At 42.5% G+C, this 19,138-nt stretch overlaps 1 protein-coding gene across 3 annotated transcripts; it reads left to right on the forward strand.

Annotated features, from left to right (window-relative positions):
* Window positions 1-298: 298 nt before the first annotated feature.
* On the forward strand, window positions 299-19,073 carry LOC133873463 (ent-copalyl diphosphate synthase 1-like). Of its 3 annotated transcripts, none has more exons than XM_062311163.1 (15): window positions 299-522; window positions 1,366-1,455; window positions 1,557-1,645; window positions 1,790-2,093; window positions 2,253-2,436; window positions 2,592-2,806; window positions 2,930-3,050; window positions 3,154-3,266; window positions 3,376-3,602; window positions 3,700-3,815; window positions 15,734-15,832; window positions 15,921-16,163; window positions 16,946-17,069; window positions 17,593-17,787; window positions 18,785-19,073. In XM_062311163.1, exons 1-15 carry the CDS (start codon window positions 390-392, stop codon window positions 19,022-19,024), a joined length of 2,493 nt encoding a protein of 830 aa, XP_062167147.1. In that variant the 5' UTR covers window positions 299-389; the 3' UTR covers window positions 19,025-19,073. The 3 variants fall into 3 exon arrangements, with proteins under 3 accessions (XP_062167147.1, XP_062167146.1, XP_062167149.1); XM_062311162.1 differs by having other exon boundaries at window positions 301-522; window positions 16,943-17,069; XM_062311165.1 differs by having other exon boundaries at window positions 301-522; window positions 1,557-1,633; window positions 16,943-17,069.
* Window positions 19,074-19,138: the final 65 nt, after the last annotated feature.

Below are 19,138 nucleotides of genomic sequence, written 5' to 3' on the forward strand. Positions count from 1 at the left end.
GGTGTTTGATAAACTCTTTCTAGTATTTTTTTTTTAATAGTAAAAAAAAAAGTGATTAATGTGATATAAATAGAAAGAAGTTTTGAATTTTTTGTAAGGAAAAGTAAAAAAAAATATTGTTAAAAGGTAATTGATGTGATATAAAAATGATTTATTAAAAAATAATTAAAGTGATATAGAAAATAATTTTATTTTATTTATTTATTTATTTTTAAGGAGTGGGAGGGGTGTTTCATTTTTTATAAATTTGGAAGAGAGGAAAAGGACAGGAGTGCCCTCAATTTCATGTTTTTGGGCCTTTGGATGATCGATCCCATGCACCTATTAGCGGGAATCTCTTGGGAAGTCGTCTCTGTCCGCCTGCTTCCCTCTACTATATATGCTTTTAAATGCTCCCCCCTGTCGCCACCTTGCTCCCCACAGCAAAACAAAACATCATGTCCCAATATCTATCTAACCTTCTCCTGCATCCCCCTCCTACACTTCCCGGCCTTCCACCCCGATCTTCCTTGTCCCTCGAGGGTAAGTTCTTCACCTTTAGCCTATTATACGCTCCGCTTACGTTTATTGTCTCAATCCCATCTATATATATATATATGAACCTATAAGTAGATGATATTTATAGCATGTTCAAAGATAAAACATAAACTGGGCTTTTTGATAAAGGTTTATAATTTATATTAGTTTCTGAGTACGAATTGATGAATACCCATATCAAGTTTTTAAGTACTCTGATCAGATCTTTCTCTTGGAATATTGTTTCGTTTGATTGCTGAGAAAAAGATAAGAAAATATCGTAAAAGCTGGAGAGCTTGATTTTTTTTTTTGTCTTTTATCTTGCAGTTAAAGGCCCGGAGTCAAAAAGTGTGTAATTTTGGCTTTAGAAAGGCAAAAAATGCAATTACAGTCAAATTAGTAATGAGATGGTTGGTTTAGTTTAGGTTCACGAATTCATTGCATAAAAATACGTGTACAGTTCTAAGAAACTGCGTTCTGCAGTAATTCTATTTATTACTGATCAGCCTTTCACTTGAGTGAAGATGTGTATATTATTTCCTTTTGGATTTTCGCTTTATTTCTTTCATTAATTCTTGAATTTCTTATGAAGAATAATGGTGTACGGATAAGCCTTTTCCCTTCTCTTTCAAAATAATTAATTAACCAAATTGTTTCTCAATGGCAGCATCGTATATTTCACTGCAAGAGGGCTGCATTTTGTATATATGCTCAGCAAAAAGTTTTTTTATTTTTTTATTCTTTTTCTTTTTCTTGGCATATTTTTCATTTTTAGGTAGTATATATATAATTAATTATCAAAATTATTCAAGCAATTGATTGACTAATGCATCGCTATCATATTTGTAGGTGTCTGGTCATTCGGGACTAAAGACAAACGAGTTAACTCTGAATATTCTCACTTTAGATGCAGCGCTATATCCAAGCCTCGCATTCAAGGTAGGTATATATATATATATTGTTTATTCATAAAATATATGCTTATCCAGAATGTATTTTTATTATTTATATAAATGAATTATTATTTGTTCAATACACAGACGTGTTTCAAAATGATCTATCCGTCTTAAAGTGGCATGAGATTGTGGAGGATGACATAGAGAGGGAAGTTCTGAAGGTGCTTTCAAAAGTACTACTCTCAACTTTTTCTTTTGTTTTTGTTTTTTATTTTTATTTTTCCAACCCTTTGACATATTAACTGTTTGTGTTTGGATCTTCTGCTTTTTAATGCCTTTTTTTTTTTCTTTCTTTTTTTTCTTTTGAGCAATTAAAGGTTTCCACGTCAAATCATATAAAGGAACGAGTCGAGTCCATCAAATCGATGTTGGGCACCATGGAAGATGGAGAAATAAGCATTTCAGCTTATGACACAGCATGGGTTGCTCTGGTTGAAGATATTCATGGAAGTGGTCTTCCTCAGTTCCCATCCAGCCTTGAGTGGATTGCTGATAATCAGCTCCCCGATGGTTCATGGGGCGATAGTGAAATCTTTTTTGGTTATGATCGGATAATCAACACGCTAGCCTGCGTTATTGCATTAAAATCGTGGAATATTCATCCCGAAAAGTACGAAAAAGGTATGTACATATATTAATTAATTAAAAAAAAAAAAAAAAAAAAAGTCTCTTTCAAGTTAATTAGTGTGTCTACTTTTGTAGTTAATCAATCAATCTAACCTAAACTTATATCTGTTTTGTCATCATAATATATATATATATATATATATATATATATAGGAATTTCGTTCCTGAAAGAAAAAATATGTAAGCTTGAATATGAGAATGCTGAGCACATGCCCATTGGCTTTGAAGTTGCTTTCCCTTCGCTACTGGAAATAGCTCGAAGTTTAAACATTGAAGTTCTGGATGATTCCCCTGCCTTGCAAGAGATATATGCAAAGAGAAACATAAAGCTAACAAGGTAGTTTCAGATGGAGCTCAGACTTGACCCCCCGCCATGATTATGTTTGCTACTTTTTTATAAATGAAATTAGTTAATTAAAACTAAAAAATGGTGTGGAAAAGTCTTTTTACATGTGTATATATGTAATGATGATAGTGTGTGTATGGGGATAGGATACCAAGGGACATAATGCACAAAGTGCCCACAACATTACTCCATAGCTTGGAAGGGATGCCAGGCCTGGACTGGGAAAAGCTTGCTAAACTCCAGTCCCAAGATGGGTCATTCTTGTTCTCTCCATCATCCACTGCCTTTGCACTCATGCAAACCAAAGACGAAAACTGCCTCACATATTTAAATAATGCGGTCCAGAGGTTTAATGGTGGAGGTAAAGTACCTTTTTATATACCCACCCTTTACAGGGAAACGTTACTTTCACTTTCCATATGTGCTTGCTTTCTCATCCTCTTTAATTTCTTGCCTTCCTTCCTTGTTCTTTTAATTTAATTAGTCCCCAACGTGTACCCGGTGGACTTGTTCGAACACATGTGGGCTGCGGATCGTTTGCACCGCCTAGGAATCTCCAGATACTTTCAGCCTGAGATTAATGAATGTGTTAATTATGTTTACAGGTATATATATATATATATATATATGACCCGATCACCCTCTACATATTAATTGTTATTAGAAAAAATCAAAATCTATTATTAATGGGGATATTAAAAAATTCAGATATTGGACTGATGAGGGGATTTGCTGGGCGAGAAATTCCAAGGTTTATGATGTTGATGATACGGCCATGGGATTCAGGCTACTAAGATTGCATGGACATAAGGTTTCAGCTGGTAATTAATAATTAGTTTAATTCATGTTACTATTATTTACTTATTTTTCCAGACTCCAGTACATATATATATGTAGTGATTAATTATATTGGTGCTTTGTTTATAACAGATGTGTTCCAGAACTTTAGGAAAGGAGACGAGTTCTTCTGCTTTCTCGGGCAGTCGACACAGGCTGTGACCGGAATGTTTAACCTGTACAGGGCTTCTCAGGTGGTTTTTCCCGGAGAGAAGATCCTTGAGGATGCAAAGCAGTTCGCGTTCAACTTCTTAAGAGAAAAACAAGCTGCTAATGAACTCTTTGACAAATGGATCATAATGAAGGACTTGCCTAGTGAGGTATACATATATATATATGGTCGGTCCATCGACGCCTTCAAATTCAGGAAAGTATGTATATATATATATATAACAACAAACAATATTATAATAACAGGTAGGCTATGCACTGGAACTCCCCTGGTATGCAAGCTTACCTCGTGTGGAGACCAGATTCTACATAGAGCAGTATGGCGGCGAAGATGATGTTTGGATTGGCAAGACCCTTTACAGGTTCTCTCCTTAATTTCCTTAAGTATCACGTGATCACTTTAAATCCTAACCCATTAAAAACAGAAAAATATCTTGTTCGACGTGAACTATAATATTACATCAATTTGGGGCGATGAATGCAACAACTCATTCTAGTTGTTGAAACAGTTTCCGGTAGGTGACGTGTCGGTCAGATGGTGATTTAAGTTGCTCCCGATTGTATCTGGTTCACCTGAAAAGTAAAGCTGCGTCGGGGGGTTCCGACAACCCCGCTCCGATGCTTAAGTAAGTGTATGGTTCTGAGAATAAATGCGCAGAATAATGCCAAAGAGACTAATTAGCATGTACCTTAGCATCTGAAGTAGTTCTTGTATTTATAGAGGTTGTGGAGCAGTTCTATTAGCTTCACAATTTGTGCACGAGGCGGTTGGAGGAGACGTGGCTCCATGTAAACGAATGTTCCGGGTTCCGTAGATCTCGGTGGCATCATGGGGTCCCACGACATGCATCGTGTCCCTTAGGTTCCGGGTACCACCGAGACGCTTGCAGATGCGGATACCAACTAGCATTTGGATCGCCAACTCAGGCCAGTTGCAACAGACTTGGGCCCAAGTGGCCTCAATGGGCCCGGGTAGATTATGCTCTTTTTGATATTTGGGCCTGGTCGAGTGGATCAGAGAGGGCCCACTTCCCGGATTGGGCCCAACTGCCGAGAAGATCTATATTCGTCCCAACAGTTACCCCCCAATTCTCTTAGGTAAATTTTATACTTGAGAGAATTTAGGAATAATTGATTGATCTTTACTTTGATGTATCTTGAGTTTTGGGTCGGGCGTATAACACCGAGAGCGATCAATGACCCTTCTCTGTATCCATCTCGGAAGCATTGTTTTGTCGGTTGCTTTGACTTGTCCATACCTTATCCACCCGAGAACCTTCGCACGCCATTTTCTTTTTACGAAATTTCCGCTTTTTCCTTTCATCTCGCAAATCCAAATTTTCAAACTTTCGAATTTCCTTGAAATTTGTGAGCCGCGTGTCAAGTACGATCCGGACGCCGGTTCGTTTTTCAAGGCGTGTCTTGTCTCACTTGGCAGACCACCGGGGCTTTCTGGCTGCCGGTTTTGGGAGAGTAAATTCGGACGTGACCGTTCATCTTCCGGTGGACTGCAACCGGTCAATCCCGTGGTCCTTTCGATCTGTCGACGCGCGTCAGCAGCACATTGAAATTGATTTGACGTTGGTTCGCCTTTTGAGGAGCGCTGTGGTGTCAGACGTGTAACCGGCGACGGTTCAACTGCCGGTTTGGGGGGACGAAATTTGTTTACGTCTCCCCGTCTCCCGGTTGTTCATGACCGGCTTTCTCCTGTAGCTTTGGAGTATAAATTCCCTCTCCCGTCTGCATTTTGCATTCTTGTCTTGATCTTTCTTATCTTTTTCTTAGAGCTCGTACTTTTCCTCTTTTGGACGCTCATACAAACCTTGTCTCTCCGCACCATGACCGACACAAGGGAGCTCCCAACGGTTGTCGTTACGGAGTCTGAGGAAGAGGAATTATTATCCGAAGACGAGGTCGTGCCCGAGCAAGTTGAACGTCAGATGCCTCTTGTGCCTCTCGACCATCGAGGAGTTTCAAAGGTCGGTATCGGGGATGAATTTCGCCTCCGGAACAATTATGATATACCCCCCACAGTTCTGTTACATTTTCAAAATCCTGTTACTCGAGAGATTCGTGGGGGCGATCTCGTTTTTTATGAAAAAATGCTTTTAGCCGGGCTGCGATTTCCTTTGCCAGACATTGCCCGGGAACTTGTACTATTTCTTGGGGTGTCCCCAAGCCAGCTTACACCGAACGCGTGGAGATACCTCCTCGCCTCTTTCATTCTGTGGCGAACAGTGTTGGGGGCTCGGATGACAATTCCGAAGTTCTTCAATATCTATCGGGCGGCATATAAAAGAGAGGGGGTTGTTGAGTTCACTGTTAGGAACAACCCCATCTTCATATACCTTTCTCCAAGCTACTCCAACAACCGGGGTTGGAGGTCAGATTTTTTTCGGGTCTCGGGAGATTGGGAGTCGGTAGCGCCCTTATCATCCGACCAAAGGATATCAAGAGTCTGGAGTCCTATCTGGGTTGACCCGCGAGAAGCTCCGGCCTTGAATGCAACCGGCAAGAGAAGAGTGGCCACAATGTTGCTGTTCTCTCAGACTCCAGGGAATGATACGAAGATAGATTATGACAACATAGTCACCGATGAGAATATGCGAAAGGTTTTCGGGTATCAGATTCCTACCGAGAAGGTTTGGTATGATCGGAAAGGGAAACATAAACCGAAGAAATCTGAGGGTGAAGCGGCCGGCCCTCCACAACCGAAGGCGTCGAAGGTGGCTTCCGGGCCTAAGAAGGTCATAAAACCAAAGAAGACCGGTAAGGTGACCCATCCTCCGAGAACGGTAGGTAAGGCGACCCAAGTTCCGAGGACGCTGATTGTATCTCAGGATAGAGCTCCCGAGAATACGGTTCCGACTACCTCTTTGTCGGCCGTTAGTAATCCCGCTGAGGTTGGAAATCCAATGGAAGCATCTGGTGGAGAGACCATGGTTGTTCAGCCCAATGATCTTTCGATTGGGGTCGTTCAGGCGTCCGATGTAATAGAAATCGGAGACGAACCTGAGTTAGAGCAAGAGGCTTTCGGTGTTTGGAGCACGATCAAACGCAAAGGGAAAGAAGTGGCGTCCGAGTCGCTGAAGAGGACCCGGTTTGCCCCAGATCCTTTGGAATATGCACTTACACGTGCTACTGAAGCCGAGCTTCTTTTTGGTCGGCCGCGCTTTGTATTACCCACTTTGCTGGTTACACGGGAGGAACCGGTTGAAGAATCCGAGACTCTGGATCAGTCTCCGGCTAAGAAGATGGAAGCTCGCTTGGAGTCTGATGCCGGCTTGGCCTCCGAGAATCACATTCCATCGGAGCGTGAAACACTTTTAGAACCCCAAGATGAACCGGAATCTGGGGATCATGTGGTGAAGGAACCGGAGGGTCCTCTGGAGACCGTGGAAATAGACTTGTCCATGCCGGATGGAGAAGGTTCGGATCGAGTTGAAGTCGCGGAGTCCTCTGGACCCGAAACTTGTGAGAACCAAACGGAGGCTCGAAATCTTTCTCCGGGATTTATGGAAGCCGAAACTTCCCGACAGGGAGCGTTAATCAGTTCTTTGAGGGAAGGCCTGCTGGCCTGTCCTCTAGAGACTTTAATGGGCTTGATCCCAGAGGGGTCTTCCTCAATGTCCGGGACCGCGTCCCCCGGAGGACTTGTGGAGGCGATGCTTCATACCCAATTGCAGGCAAGCCTTGTGATTTCAAAAACATCTTTCTGCACGTTTTTGTTTTTTTTTTTAAAAAACTTTTCCTTGCGTTTTTCCAATGTGTTATGAGGTCGGTTGCCTTGTGGCGTGACCACCGGGGTGTTACTGAAAGTCAAGCTGCTCTGGAGGCTAAGGTAGCCGAGCTTCAGTCCCGGGTTCAAGAGCTGGAATTCGAGGCATCCCGAACCACGGACTTGGAGTCCGAGATAGAGACCCTGAAACAAGATATTCAGACCAGAGATCAGATAATAAAGGCTCGGGACATGGATCTGGCTCAAGCCCGGAAGCTGGCGGATACATCTCATGCTCAAGCACTTGAAAATGAGAAAACTCTCGACAGAGTACTGAGCAATCTGACCGAGGCTAACGAAGCCAAAACGGCACTGTCTTCCCGGGTGGAAGAATTAGAGCGGGAGAAGGACTCGCTGGTGACCGATAAGCAATCTCTGTCCGAGAAACGGAAAGAAATTCAGGCTTGGTGTAAGAGGCTTCGGAAGAAGGGTCATCACTATAAGTCCAAGTCCCGGCGTTTCAAGAAACAACTTGCTCTGGTTCCTTGGCTTCGAGGCCTTAGTTGGGGCCGAGGATCCAACTGGGGTTTCGAAAGATTGAGGACCATGCTCCTTCACCCGGAAGTTTTCAAGGTCGATCCCGAGACTGTGACTCCAGAACTTCTTGAGTTGCCCGAGACTGCAACCAAGGAGTTGCAAAGTCTGGGAGTGGAATTTTTCCCGGACGTGGAGGACTGGACCGAGGATGCTCCCAATCCTTATCGAGATGACTTAACCTCGGGACCCTCTGTCTCGGAATGCACTCCCGGTAGGGAAGAAACCGAGGAACCTGGGGCTGGCGACGTTGGGGACTCGACAGGGAGCCCACTTCTGTAATATATTTATTCTTCTTTTGGGCCGGTTGTATTTTGGAATGAAAACTAATGTAACCAGGTTGGCTTATGATATAGAATTAATTTTTATACTTTGATATTTTGATGTGTTCATATAAACTTTTGTTTTGCTTATACTACCGAGTTGTATTTGATCTGGTCTGGTTTGATTCGAACCGAGACATTCCTTAATGACTTCGGACAAATTTGGTGATTTGTCCGAGTCAATATTGAGAAATGACCAGGGCGTGCTCCGGGTCGGTTGTATTTCAAACTGAGGGAGCGACGCTTTGATTTGATCTGGTCTGGTTTGATTTGAACCGAGACATTCCTTAATGACTTCAGTCAATATTGAGGAATGACCGGTGCGCGCTCCGGGTCGGTTGTATTTCGAACCGAGGGAGCGACGCTTTGATTTGATCTGGTCTGGTTTGATTTGAACCGAGACATTCCTTAATGACTTCAGTCAATATTGAGGAATGACCGGTGCGCGCTCCGGGTCGGTTGTATTTCGAACCGAGGGAGCGACGCTTTGATTTGATCTGGTCTGGTTTGATTTGAACCGAGACATTCCTTAATGACTTCAGTCAATATTGAGGAATGACCGGTGCGCGCTCCGGGTCGGTTGTATTTCGAACCGAGGGAGCGACGCTTTGATTTGATCTGGTCTGGTTTGATTTGAACCGAGATTCCATGCTTTGAATTGAATTGAGAATAAACATACATTGTCGGTGCCAACTTGATAACAATAATAAGCACAATATAAGTAAATCACATGAAATATTTCTTCAGATGCTCGGCGTTCCAGGCTCTTGGTAATTCTTTGCCGGTCGTATCAATCAAATGGTATGCCCCTTTGTCATGGCATCGTATAACTCTGTATGGGCCTTCCCATTTTGCTCCGAGCTTTCCCTCAATTGGATCTTTGGTGATGGGGCTTACCTTTCTCAGAACCCAATCTCCGAGTTGGAATTTTCGTGGGCTTACTTTTTTGTTGAAGTAACGGGCAGCTCGGTCTTGGTACGCAGCCCATGTTACCTGCGCTTCATCTCTTCTTTCCTGTAGTAAATCTAGATTGAGCTTGATTCCCTCGTCGTTGAGTCCCGGATTGTAGTGTGATACTCGGAAGCTGGGTGATCCGACTTCGGCGGGGATGATTGCCTCTGAGCCATAAGTTAAAGAGAAAGGAGTAGCCCCGGTGGGAGTGCGTGTCGTGGTGCGGTAGGCCCAAAGTACCTCGGGTACATATTCTGCCCAAGCTCCTTTCTTTTTGCCGAGCTTCTTCTTTAGTGTTCTGAGAAGAGTCTTGTTCGTAGCTTCTACTTGTCCGTTCGCCGGTGGATATATCGGGGTTGAGTAATAATTTCTGATACGGAGTTCGGCGCACCATTTTCGAAACGGTCCACAGTCAAACTGTTTTCCGTTGTCGGTGACAAAAGCGTGTGGGATGCCGAATCGACATATGATTGAATTCCAAAGAAATTTTACTACGTTGGCGGTAGTGATAGTGGCAAGTGCCTCGGCTTCAGCCCACTTGGTGAAGTATTCTACCGCGACAAGAAGGAATTTCCGGCCACCTTTTCCCGGAGGCATAGGCCCGACTATGTCAACCCCCCATTTTGCGAATGGCCACGGCGAAGTGATTGGGCTTAGTTTTTCCGGGGGTTGCTTCATCACCCGGGCGAACCTCTGACATTTGTCGCACTTTCGAACGATTTTGACTGAATCCTTATTCATTGTTGGCCAGTAGTATCCGGCTCTCATCGCTTTGTGAGCCAACATCCGAGAGCCAGAGTGGTTCCCGCAGACTCCTTCGTGTATCTCCTTTAATGTGTATTCCACTTCGGAACTTTTAAGACACTTCAGGAGTGGCTCGGTATATCCTCTTCGATAGAGCACCCCTCCGATAAGCACGTACCGGGCTGAATGCATTTTTACCTTCCGAGCTCGCAGCTTTTCCTCGGGTAGGGAACCGTTGCGGAGGTACTGAATGACGTCAGTAGCCCATTCGGGTTCGTCTGATCCTTCTTCAATTTCCATCATGTCGACTTGTGGAAGGATTGAAGGCTTGGTCTGTATCACCACCCCCCGTGTGGATGTTCTGACGACAGGCCCGGTTCCGGAACCCATTTTGGAAAGAGCATCGGCTCGGGCATTCTCTTCCCGAGGAACTTTGGTTACGGCGGTTCTGTGGAAGTTAGATTGGCATTTGCGTACCTTTTCGAGATATTGGACCATCTTTTCACCTTGTGCCTCGGCCGTTCCCTGCACATGGCTGACTACCACCTGAGAGTCGCTTCTGATCTCCACATTCCTTGCTCCCATTTCCCGAGCTATTGAAAGCCCGGACAAAAGTGCTTCATACTCAGCTTCATTATTGGTGGTCACAAAATCCAGTTTGATCGCATATTGAAAAGTTTCTCCATCCGGGCTTGCTAAAGTGACACCGACTCCACTCTTCTGGTTGGCCGAAGAACCATCTACATATGCTACCCATGTTTCCTTCTCGGGCAGCTCTTCGCTTTCGGGCGTATTGCTAAATTCTAGTAGGAAATCGACTAGCGCCTGACCCTTGACAGAAGTACGAGGGTGGAACTCTATGTCAAACTGCCCCTGTTCTACCGACCAATTTACCAGCCTCCCGGATAGATCCGGTTTTTGTAATATCTTCTTCAGCGGATGCTCGGTTAACACTCGTATAGCGTGTGCTTGGAAATATGGCCTTAATCTCCGGGCCGAGATTATTAAGGCGAAAGCCAATTTTTCAATCCGAGGGTACCTCTCCTCGGCTCCATGGAATGCTTTACTAGTGAAATAAACCGGTTTTTGAATGCCTGAGTCTTCTCGAACCAAAGCTGAACTGACTGCCGAGGGTGATACTGCGAGATAAAGATACAAGATTTCTCCTTCCTCGGGGCTGCTCAACAGCGGCGGGTTGGTCAGATATTCTTTTAACTTCTTGAAGGCTTCCTCGCACTCACTGCTCCACACGAAGGCTTTTCTCAAAATCTTGAAGAATGGGAGACATTTGTCGGTGGATCGGGAGATGAACCGGTTAAGGGCTGCTATTCTCCCGGTCAGCTGTTGTAGTTGCTTGGTGGTCCGGGGAGGTTGCATGCTGAGGACAGCACTCACCTTCTCGGGATTCGCCTCGATTCCTCTTTGTGAAACCATGAATCCCAAGAACTTTCCTGAGGAAACGCCGAAAGCACATTTGGCCGGGTTGAGCTTCATCTTATGACTCCTTAGTGTTTCGAAAGTTTCCCCCAGGTCGGCTATATGGCCGGCGGCTCGTGTGCTCTTGACAAGCATGTCGTCAACATAGACTTCCACGTTTCGTCCAATTTGATTTCGGAACATTTTATTGACGAGCCTCTGGTATGTAGCCCCAGCGTTCTTTAGACCGAACGGCATCATTTTGTAACAGTAGAGACCTCTATCGGTAATGAACGACATTTTTTCTTGGTCGGTTTCATCCATGTGAATTTGGTTGTACCCTGAGAAGGCGTCCATGAATGTTAAAAGTTCATGACCGGATGTAGAGTCTACAAGCAGATCGATCCGAGGTAACGGGAAGCTATCCTTGGGACATGCTTTGTTGAGATCGGTGAAGTCAACACACATTCTCCACTTCCCGGTGGCTTTCTTGACTAAAACCACGTTGGCCAACCACTCTGGGTAGTTTACTTCTCGGATAAACCCAGCCCGCAACAGTTTGTGTACTTCCTCGGCAATGGCTTGGTTCCGTTCCGGTGCGAAAGTCCTTCTTCGCTGTTTAACCGGTCGATAGCTTGGATCCACCATTAGCTTGTGGGCTATTACGGATGGGGGTATTCCCGGCATGTCCTCGTGGCTCCATGCGAATACATCTTTGTTTTTTCTGAGGAATGCAACAAGGGCTTCCTTCATTTCAAGGGGGAAGCTCTGCGCCGATACGAACCTTCTTCTTCGAGTCACCGAGCTCGAATTCTTCCAGTTCCTCGACCGGCTCCCCCAACGGTGATTGCTATTTTTCTTCATCTTTTTTCTTCTCTCCGAGTCTCGCGGCTTCCGGGAGCTTCTTCAAACTTGTATTGTAACATTCTCGGGCCATCCTCTGGTCTCCTTTTTCGACACCGACGCCTTCTTCGGTGGGGAATTTCATGCTCAGGTGAGGAGTTGAGGTCACAGCCCTAAATTCGTTGAGAGCTGTTCTTCCGAAGATAACGTTGTAGGCCGACGGTCGGTCGATTATTAAGAACCGAACCATCACCGTCCTCTGCCTCGGGTACATTCCTGCTGTGACCGGAAGCTCAATGGACCCGAGTGGGAGTACTTGCTCTCCTGTAAATCCCACAAGCGAATATCTAGCCGGGATCACCTTACTTCGATCGATCTTCATCCGCTCGAAGGCTGACCTGTAAAGGATGTCAGCCGAGCTTCCTGTGTCAACCAAGACGCGGTGTATTTTGTGGTTGGCTATGGCCAGACTTAGTACCAGAGCGTCGGTATGCGGGAGTGATACCCCTACGTAATCATCGTCCGAGAACCCAATCACTTGTGCGTCTCGTTTTTGGGACTTTGGAGGTTTCTGCACCGAGTATACCTCGAAATCCCGTAACTGTCTTGCATATGCCTTCTGCGCCGAGCTAGATTCTCCGCCTCCTCCGAAACCCCCCGAAATCGTCTGTATTTCTAGAAGGTTCTCCTGCCGTTCTGGTCTGGCTCGGCGCCTACTTCTTTCTCGTGCGGCCCGAGGATCTGGCCTGCGTTTTGGTTCCCTTCCTCTTTCTTGATTTCTTCCCCGATCATCCCGGGGATTGTTTTGATCCTGATGGAGCCGATTCTGATGGTGGCGATTGCCGTGCTCCGGATTCTGCTGAATTCTCTGATCTGCGAGGAAACGGACAAGTTTTCCGTTTTCTATGAAACGTTCAATCAGAAGTCTCAAGGATATGCAGGCTTCTGTACGATGCCCGGTGGTGTCATGAAACGCACAGTACTGGTTAGCGTATCATGAATGCGGATTTGCGAGCACCGGTCTGGGCTTCCGGTACGTCGGGTCTCGCTTTATTTCCAGGAGAACATCCATAATGGGTGCATTGAGGGGTGTCCAGTTGTTACCCCTTAGGGACTCCTGATCCCGCTTCGGCCTGGCCTCTTCTTCTGGAACCCGCTTCCGTTCTTCCTTCCGAGGATTCTTCTTTTTTGGGTTCCCGGAAGTGGATGGGCGAGTAGCCTCGGGTCCCAACAGAGCTCGGAGTGTCTCCTCCTGGTTAATGTACTTCTCGGCTTTACTCATAAAGCCATCTAAATTCTGAGGGGGCTTCCTGGTTATATCAGCCATTAGTGCTCCATCTTTTCGGATTCCCTGAAAGAGAGCTCCGTAGATGAAATCATCTGTTGCTGCTTCGGCTTCAAGTCTAGCCTGGTTGAACCTCATAAAGAAATCTCTGAGGGATTCCTCGGGTCCTTGGTGCAATGACATTAAGGATCTCGACGGCTTTCTTCTGACCCTGCCGGCCATGAACAGCGTCAGGAACATCCTGCCGAGGTCCTCGAAATGACGAATGGAATTTGGCGGAAGGCTCCTGAACCAGTCACGGGCATTGCCCGAGAGGGTCAAAGGGAAGGTTCGGCAGGCCACCATCTCGGGTGTTCGATGGAGATCCATGTGGGCTCTGAAATTATCTAGGTGCTCCACGGGATCTTCAAGTCCCGTATAAAACGGGATCTCTGGGACTTTGAACTTCTCAGGAAGGCAAATATTTGCCACCTCCTCGGTTAATGGGGAGGTGGTCTTCTGCAAAAGGTTTTCTACCCGGGAAGCTTTTCCCTTATCGTTCCGTTGAATAGCTGCGGTTAAAACATTACATCTTTGCTCCAACCGGGCAATCATGCCTTGTACCGCCCTTGCTGCCTCGGGTTGAGCAGGTGGAGGATTTCCTGGGACTTCTTCTTCTTTGTTCGGCTCCTCGGAGCCTTCGACCCGGCTGCCTTCCTCTCGGTTTTCTGGGTCAGTGATAGTTCGGTGAAGTTCTGGAATCCAGGCCTGGAGGACAGCATTCATAGTGGCCAAATCCTCGATGCTCTTGGCCATCTGCTCCATTCTTTCATTCAGGAGAGTGAATTGGGGATCGTTGGAGTTTCCTTCGTCTCGGGCATTTCGGTCATCCCGAGGCACTCGGTTGGTTTCTGATCGAGTATTCACCATAACGGATTTTTTTTTAGGAAAACGATATAAGTCGTTCCCACAGACGGCGCCAAACTGTTGAAACAGTTTCCGGTAGGTGACGTGTCGGTCAGATGGTGATTTAAGTTGCTCCCGGTTGTATCTGGTTCACCTGAAAAGTAAAGCTGCGTTGGGGGGTTCCGACAACCCCGCTCTGATGCTTAAGTAAGTGTATGGTTCTGAGAATAAATGCGCAGAATAATGCCAAAGAGACTAATTAGCATGTACCTTAGCATCTGAAGTAGTTCTTGTATTTATAGAGGTTGTGGAGCAGTTCCATTAGCTTCACAATTTGTGCACGAGGCGGTTGGAGGAGACGTGGCTCCATGTAAACGAATGTTCCGGGTTCCGTAGATCTCGGTGGCATCATGGGGTCCCACGACATGCATCGTGTCCCTTAGGTTCCGGGTACCGCCGAGACGCTTGCAGATGCGGATACCAACTAGCATTTGGATCGCCAACTCAGGCCAGTTGCAACAGACTTGGGCCCAAGTGGCCTCAATGGGCCCGGGTAGATTATGCTCTTTTTGATATTTGGACCTGGTCGGGTGGATCAGAGAGGGCCCACTTCCCGGATTGGGCCCAACTGCCGAGAAGATCTATATTCGTCTCAACACTAGTGCTTTTTTGGTGTCTATTTAGAAGGACATAAATATATTAAAAAATTAAAAAAAAAAATTATATCAATGTCATCTAAAAAGATATAGATATAATTTTTTATTATATTTTGTATTTTTACCGATCTTGAAAGGTATATTGACAATATTTTAATAATTTGAGAGAGACATTTTTTTCAATTAAAAATTTAAAAAGAACATTAATAATTAAACAGTACTTTAAAGGATGCTGTACTTTTCCTAACAATTTGTAAACAACTTTCGATAAAAACTGTACTATATATTCTAGAACCGCACTCATATATATATATATATAATGCGTTTTTACTTTAGGACTTTAACTAATATACGTATACGTTCTAGAAATATATACACTTCTACAAATTAAGCAAGGAAGCGACTTGTACGTACGTACAGCCAATTGTAGTTGTAGCTGGCTTTTTGTTTGTCTGCATACTAGGGTACATGTATATAGCTAGGGTTAGAATATGTTTATTTATACATTATGATGCCCCACATCCTCGAGTATAGAAATTATGACGTGCTTATATGTACATATATTTGTACTCGGCCTTCCTACTACAACGTATTTTAAAGTAATGATGGTCATGAATATATCAGAATTTTACACTTAAACGTGCTTTAATTTTGCAATAGTAATATTAAGATGAGTAACCTTCTGTGAAATTTAATTTGAAATAGTTAAAACCAGACTATATTGTATTAATTGTTAAGGGTGGATCGTTACAATAATCTTTCCATATGACGACCTACATAATTAACAACACTCTATAACAAAAAAGTTTCTAGTTTAATTTATATTTGAATTATATATCATGATGATCAATGTAAATTACCTCAGGATGCCCTATGTGAACAATAAAACATATCTGGAGCTAGCAAAACTAGACTACAACAATTGCCAAGCATCGCATGGGATGGAGTGGGTGAGAATTCAAAAGTAAGTAGCAATAGAAATCTCATTATTATGTGTATATATATATTTGGGTGGTCTTTAATTGCCATATGCATGATCGATCTTCATGCAGGTGGTACTCAGACTGTAATCTTGGGGACTTCGGATTAAGCAGAAGAACCCTTCTCTTTGCTTATTTTTTGGCAGCAGCCAGTATTTTCGAACCGGAAAGGTCAAACGAACGATTTGCATGGGTTAAAACGACAGCCTTGGTCGAGGCAATCACGTCTTACTTTGATGAGGAGGAAACGAGGAGAGCCTTTCTGCATGAATTCAGAAACAACGCTGATCCACGGGACTCCATGATAAACAGAAGGTACGTGGGTATATACGTACGACTCGAGAGTTTTCAATAAAATAAGTCACAAAACCGTCTGCTTTGTCGTTTTTGTTGTTTCCTGTAATCATATATTAATACTGTCATGCATGCACATGGACGACATAAACTCCAAGTGGCATTCATATATATATATATGTCCCAAATTTGTTTTTTCCTTGAATTTTTCTTTTCTCCCCGTTGGTAGGTCTGTGTCTTTTCACTACGTATTTTGCTAATCAAAGAGAGATGCTACCCATTTGTTTTGTCATGTGATTTCACATATTTAATAATAAATTAATTTACTGATTTCTTGTACTCAGATGTTCAAGAGATAAGTAATTAAAGATAGGAACATTTTTGTTTACCAAAAAAAAAATATGCATTGTCTTTTGAGTACATCCATCATTTGGGCTAGCTACCCTTTCTTTCAAAGAAACAGTAGTCAACAGAATAATCCACTGATATCTAGTAAGAACAATCCAACAAGGCAGGCATATACCCAATGTATAGACGTGCAAATTAAAGTGGCTGCAACAATCATGGATCAAAGGATAAGCAGCCGTGCATACCAAGATTTAGAAAGTCCAAAATGCATTATGGTGGTAATTAAGTGTCTGCCATACGTACCCTTGTGGACTACGGCCATTGAAAAGTCATATTCATATGCATGGAAAGTTGGAAAGTCCAAAATGCATTCATTTCTAAGTGTCTGCCATGCCCTAAAGTCATTGAAAAGTCATAACATTCATTGATTTCAATTCTCTTTCTGTTTGAAGAAGGTCAAATACGAACAAGGCAGAGCTGGGACGACTCCTCGGGACATTGCTTCAAACCCTTAACCATCTCTCTTTGGAGGCACTGGTTGTGCACGGTCAAGATATCAGCCACCATTTACGACGAGCGGTGAGTTCACATTACTAGGAAACATTCTTTATTTTAAAGTTAATTGATGTATTTAACTATGCATATATACAGAATTTTACATTATTTAAATTTTTTTAAAATATATAAATTTTAAATTATAACTATAAAAAAAAAAAAAATGAATATTATTCATTTCAATAAAAGATATATATTTTTTCATATGAGTTTTGCTAAAAGATTACAGCTTTTAGGGGCAAAATTAAAATTTTAAGTGAGAGGCAAAACTTAAAAAAGACATACTACATTTTCAACTCTCGTTATACTCTTATATATATAACATTCTTTTAAATTACTTATTAAACCTGTTTTCTTAAATTTTGGGTCTTACATATTCAATAATTGATTTAATTTTTTTTAAAAAAAAAAAATTAAAAAAAAAAACATTATAAAACTTTGGAGGAAATTTTAAAGTTTTGAGATTCGCTCCTTACTGTTTTTATTACAAGTCTTTTACAAACTGACATGGTTTTTTGTTTTTTGTTATTAAAAATATTATATATAGTGGGAAAAGTGGCTGCTGAAGTGGCATAGTGAAGGCAATAGGCACAAAGGAGAGGCAGAGTTGCTGGCGGATATGATAAATCTCACCACTGGCCGCTCGGTTCAGGAGGAGATATTGTCCCATCCTCAATATCGGCGACTGTCCGACCAAATCAACAGATTATACCCTCAACTCTGTTTTTACCAAAAGCACAAGGTTAGTGATCGAGAGACACGACAAAAGCTTCTTCTTCTTCTTTTTTTTCAAAAAAAAATATTATTTATTTATTTTATCTTTTTATTTTTTATTTATGTTTTATCATTGTGGCTGCACTGTATGCTCTTCTGTCACCATTGAAAGCAAAGTTGCATGCTTTTTCTCGGGCATTTCACTACAAACCAACAACTAAAGTTTGAAGTACAAAAGCAATTCCCTCTGTAAATTTGTCTCTGAATACCCAATTCGTAATTATGAAAATATTAATGGTAATTTGAATTTTTGGAATAAATGGTAATTTGACATAGTATTAGAACAAATGTCTGGAGTTTAAACATTGTTACCGTCATTCACATTTCATTTAAATTAAATATTCAACATGTTGAACCTTACTTATTTAAGAGAGAATTTGAGCCTATACGTGAAGATGAATGTTAGAATATTAATTAAATAATTAAATTTACTATTTCACATTAACTAAAGCTTTTGAAATAAGTGGTTGTAACAAAATTATGGTGAAGTTTTATTACCCCTGCATTAATCTTGAAATTTTACTTTGTAAGATATATTTTACATGCTTGGCATTTTTCTGATCACAAAACAATATGGGTTGTTTGTAAAAGCTAATGTAAAGAAAAGCATTCCCTTTGGGCTGTAGAGGCATTTTTGTGAAGATGGGTGGTACTACACATATTTTTAAGTCTTTTTTTTTTTTAATTACTCATTTTCTAACGTAACAATGACATTTAATGGTTATTTTCAGAGTCACGTTAAAAAGTGAATGCTTTAGAGTATATGTAGCATTTCTTTTTTGTAAAAGATATATCAGCTTTTCTATTTGGTTGGGCCAAGAAGTAACTGAGGTCTAGCAATTGAACTTGACTCAAATGAGTCAATAGCTTCATTAAATGCATGCAACTTTCATTTGCACAGTTTAGAAACCTCTTTCAAAGAGGTTAAGTTCCTTTTTAATACGTTAATCTTCTAAATCTAGCAGGAATACAACCATGGCAGTCACAGTCACTCTTCATATGCTGACAGCATCACGAGCCCTGACATAGAATCCAACATGCAAGAACTTGTGCAGTTGGTGCTCCAGAACTCCTCAGTTGATATTGATTCTAATATCAAGCAAACATTTCTTGCAATAGCAAAAAGTTTTTATTATGCAGCCTATTGTGATCAAGGGACTATCAACTTCCACATTGCCAAAGTGCTATTTGAAAGAGTAGTTTGAATTTTCTTTGTAAATGATGTCATTTGTGAATGAAGCACATTCTTCTCCATTAATATATGGGATTAAAAAGTAAAAACAGAAGTGATTCAGGAAAATGATTTGTGGGGGATGATT

The sequence above is a fragment of the Alnus glutinosa genome, chromosome 7 (genome assembly GCF_958979055.1).
Source record: "Alnus glutinosa chromosome 7, dhAlnGlut1.1, whole genome shotgun sequence".
NCBI lineage: Eukaryota > Viridiplantae > Streptophyta > Magnoliopsida > Fagales > Betulaceae > Alnus > Alnus glutinosa.

What these genes read in the sequence shown, in the direction of transcription:
- LOC133873463 (XM_062311162.1), top strand. Translation starts at nt 390, where the DNA reads ATGCTCCCCCCTGTCGCCACCTTGCTCCCCACAGCAAAACAAAACATC. An exon ending in ATCTTCCTTGTCCCTCGAGG is followed by an intron (nt 523 to 1,365) that starts GTAAGTTCTTCA and finishes TCATATTTGTAG; the next exon opens with GTGTCTGGTCATTCGGGACT. An exon ending in TGTGTTAATTATGTTTACAG is followed by an intron (nt 3,051 to 3,153) that starts GTATATATATAT and finishes TAAAAAATTCAG; the next exon opens with ATATTGGACTGATGAGGGGA.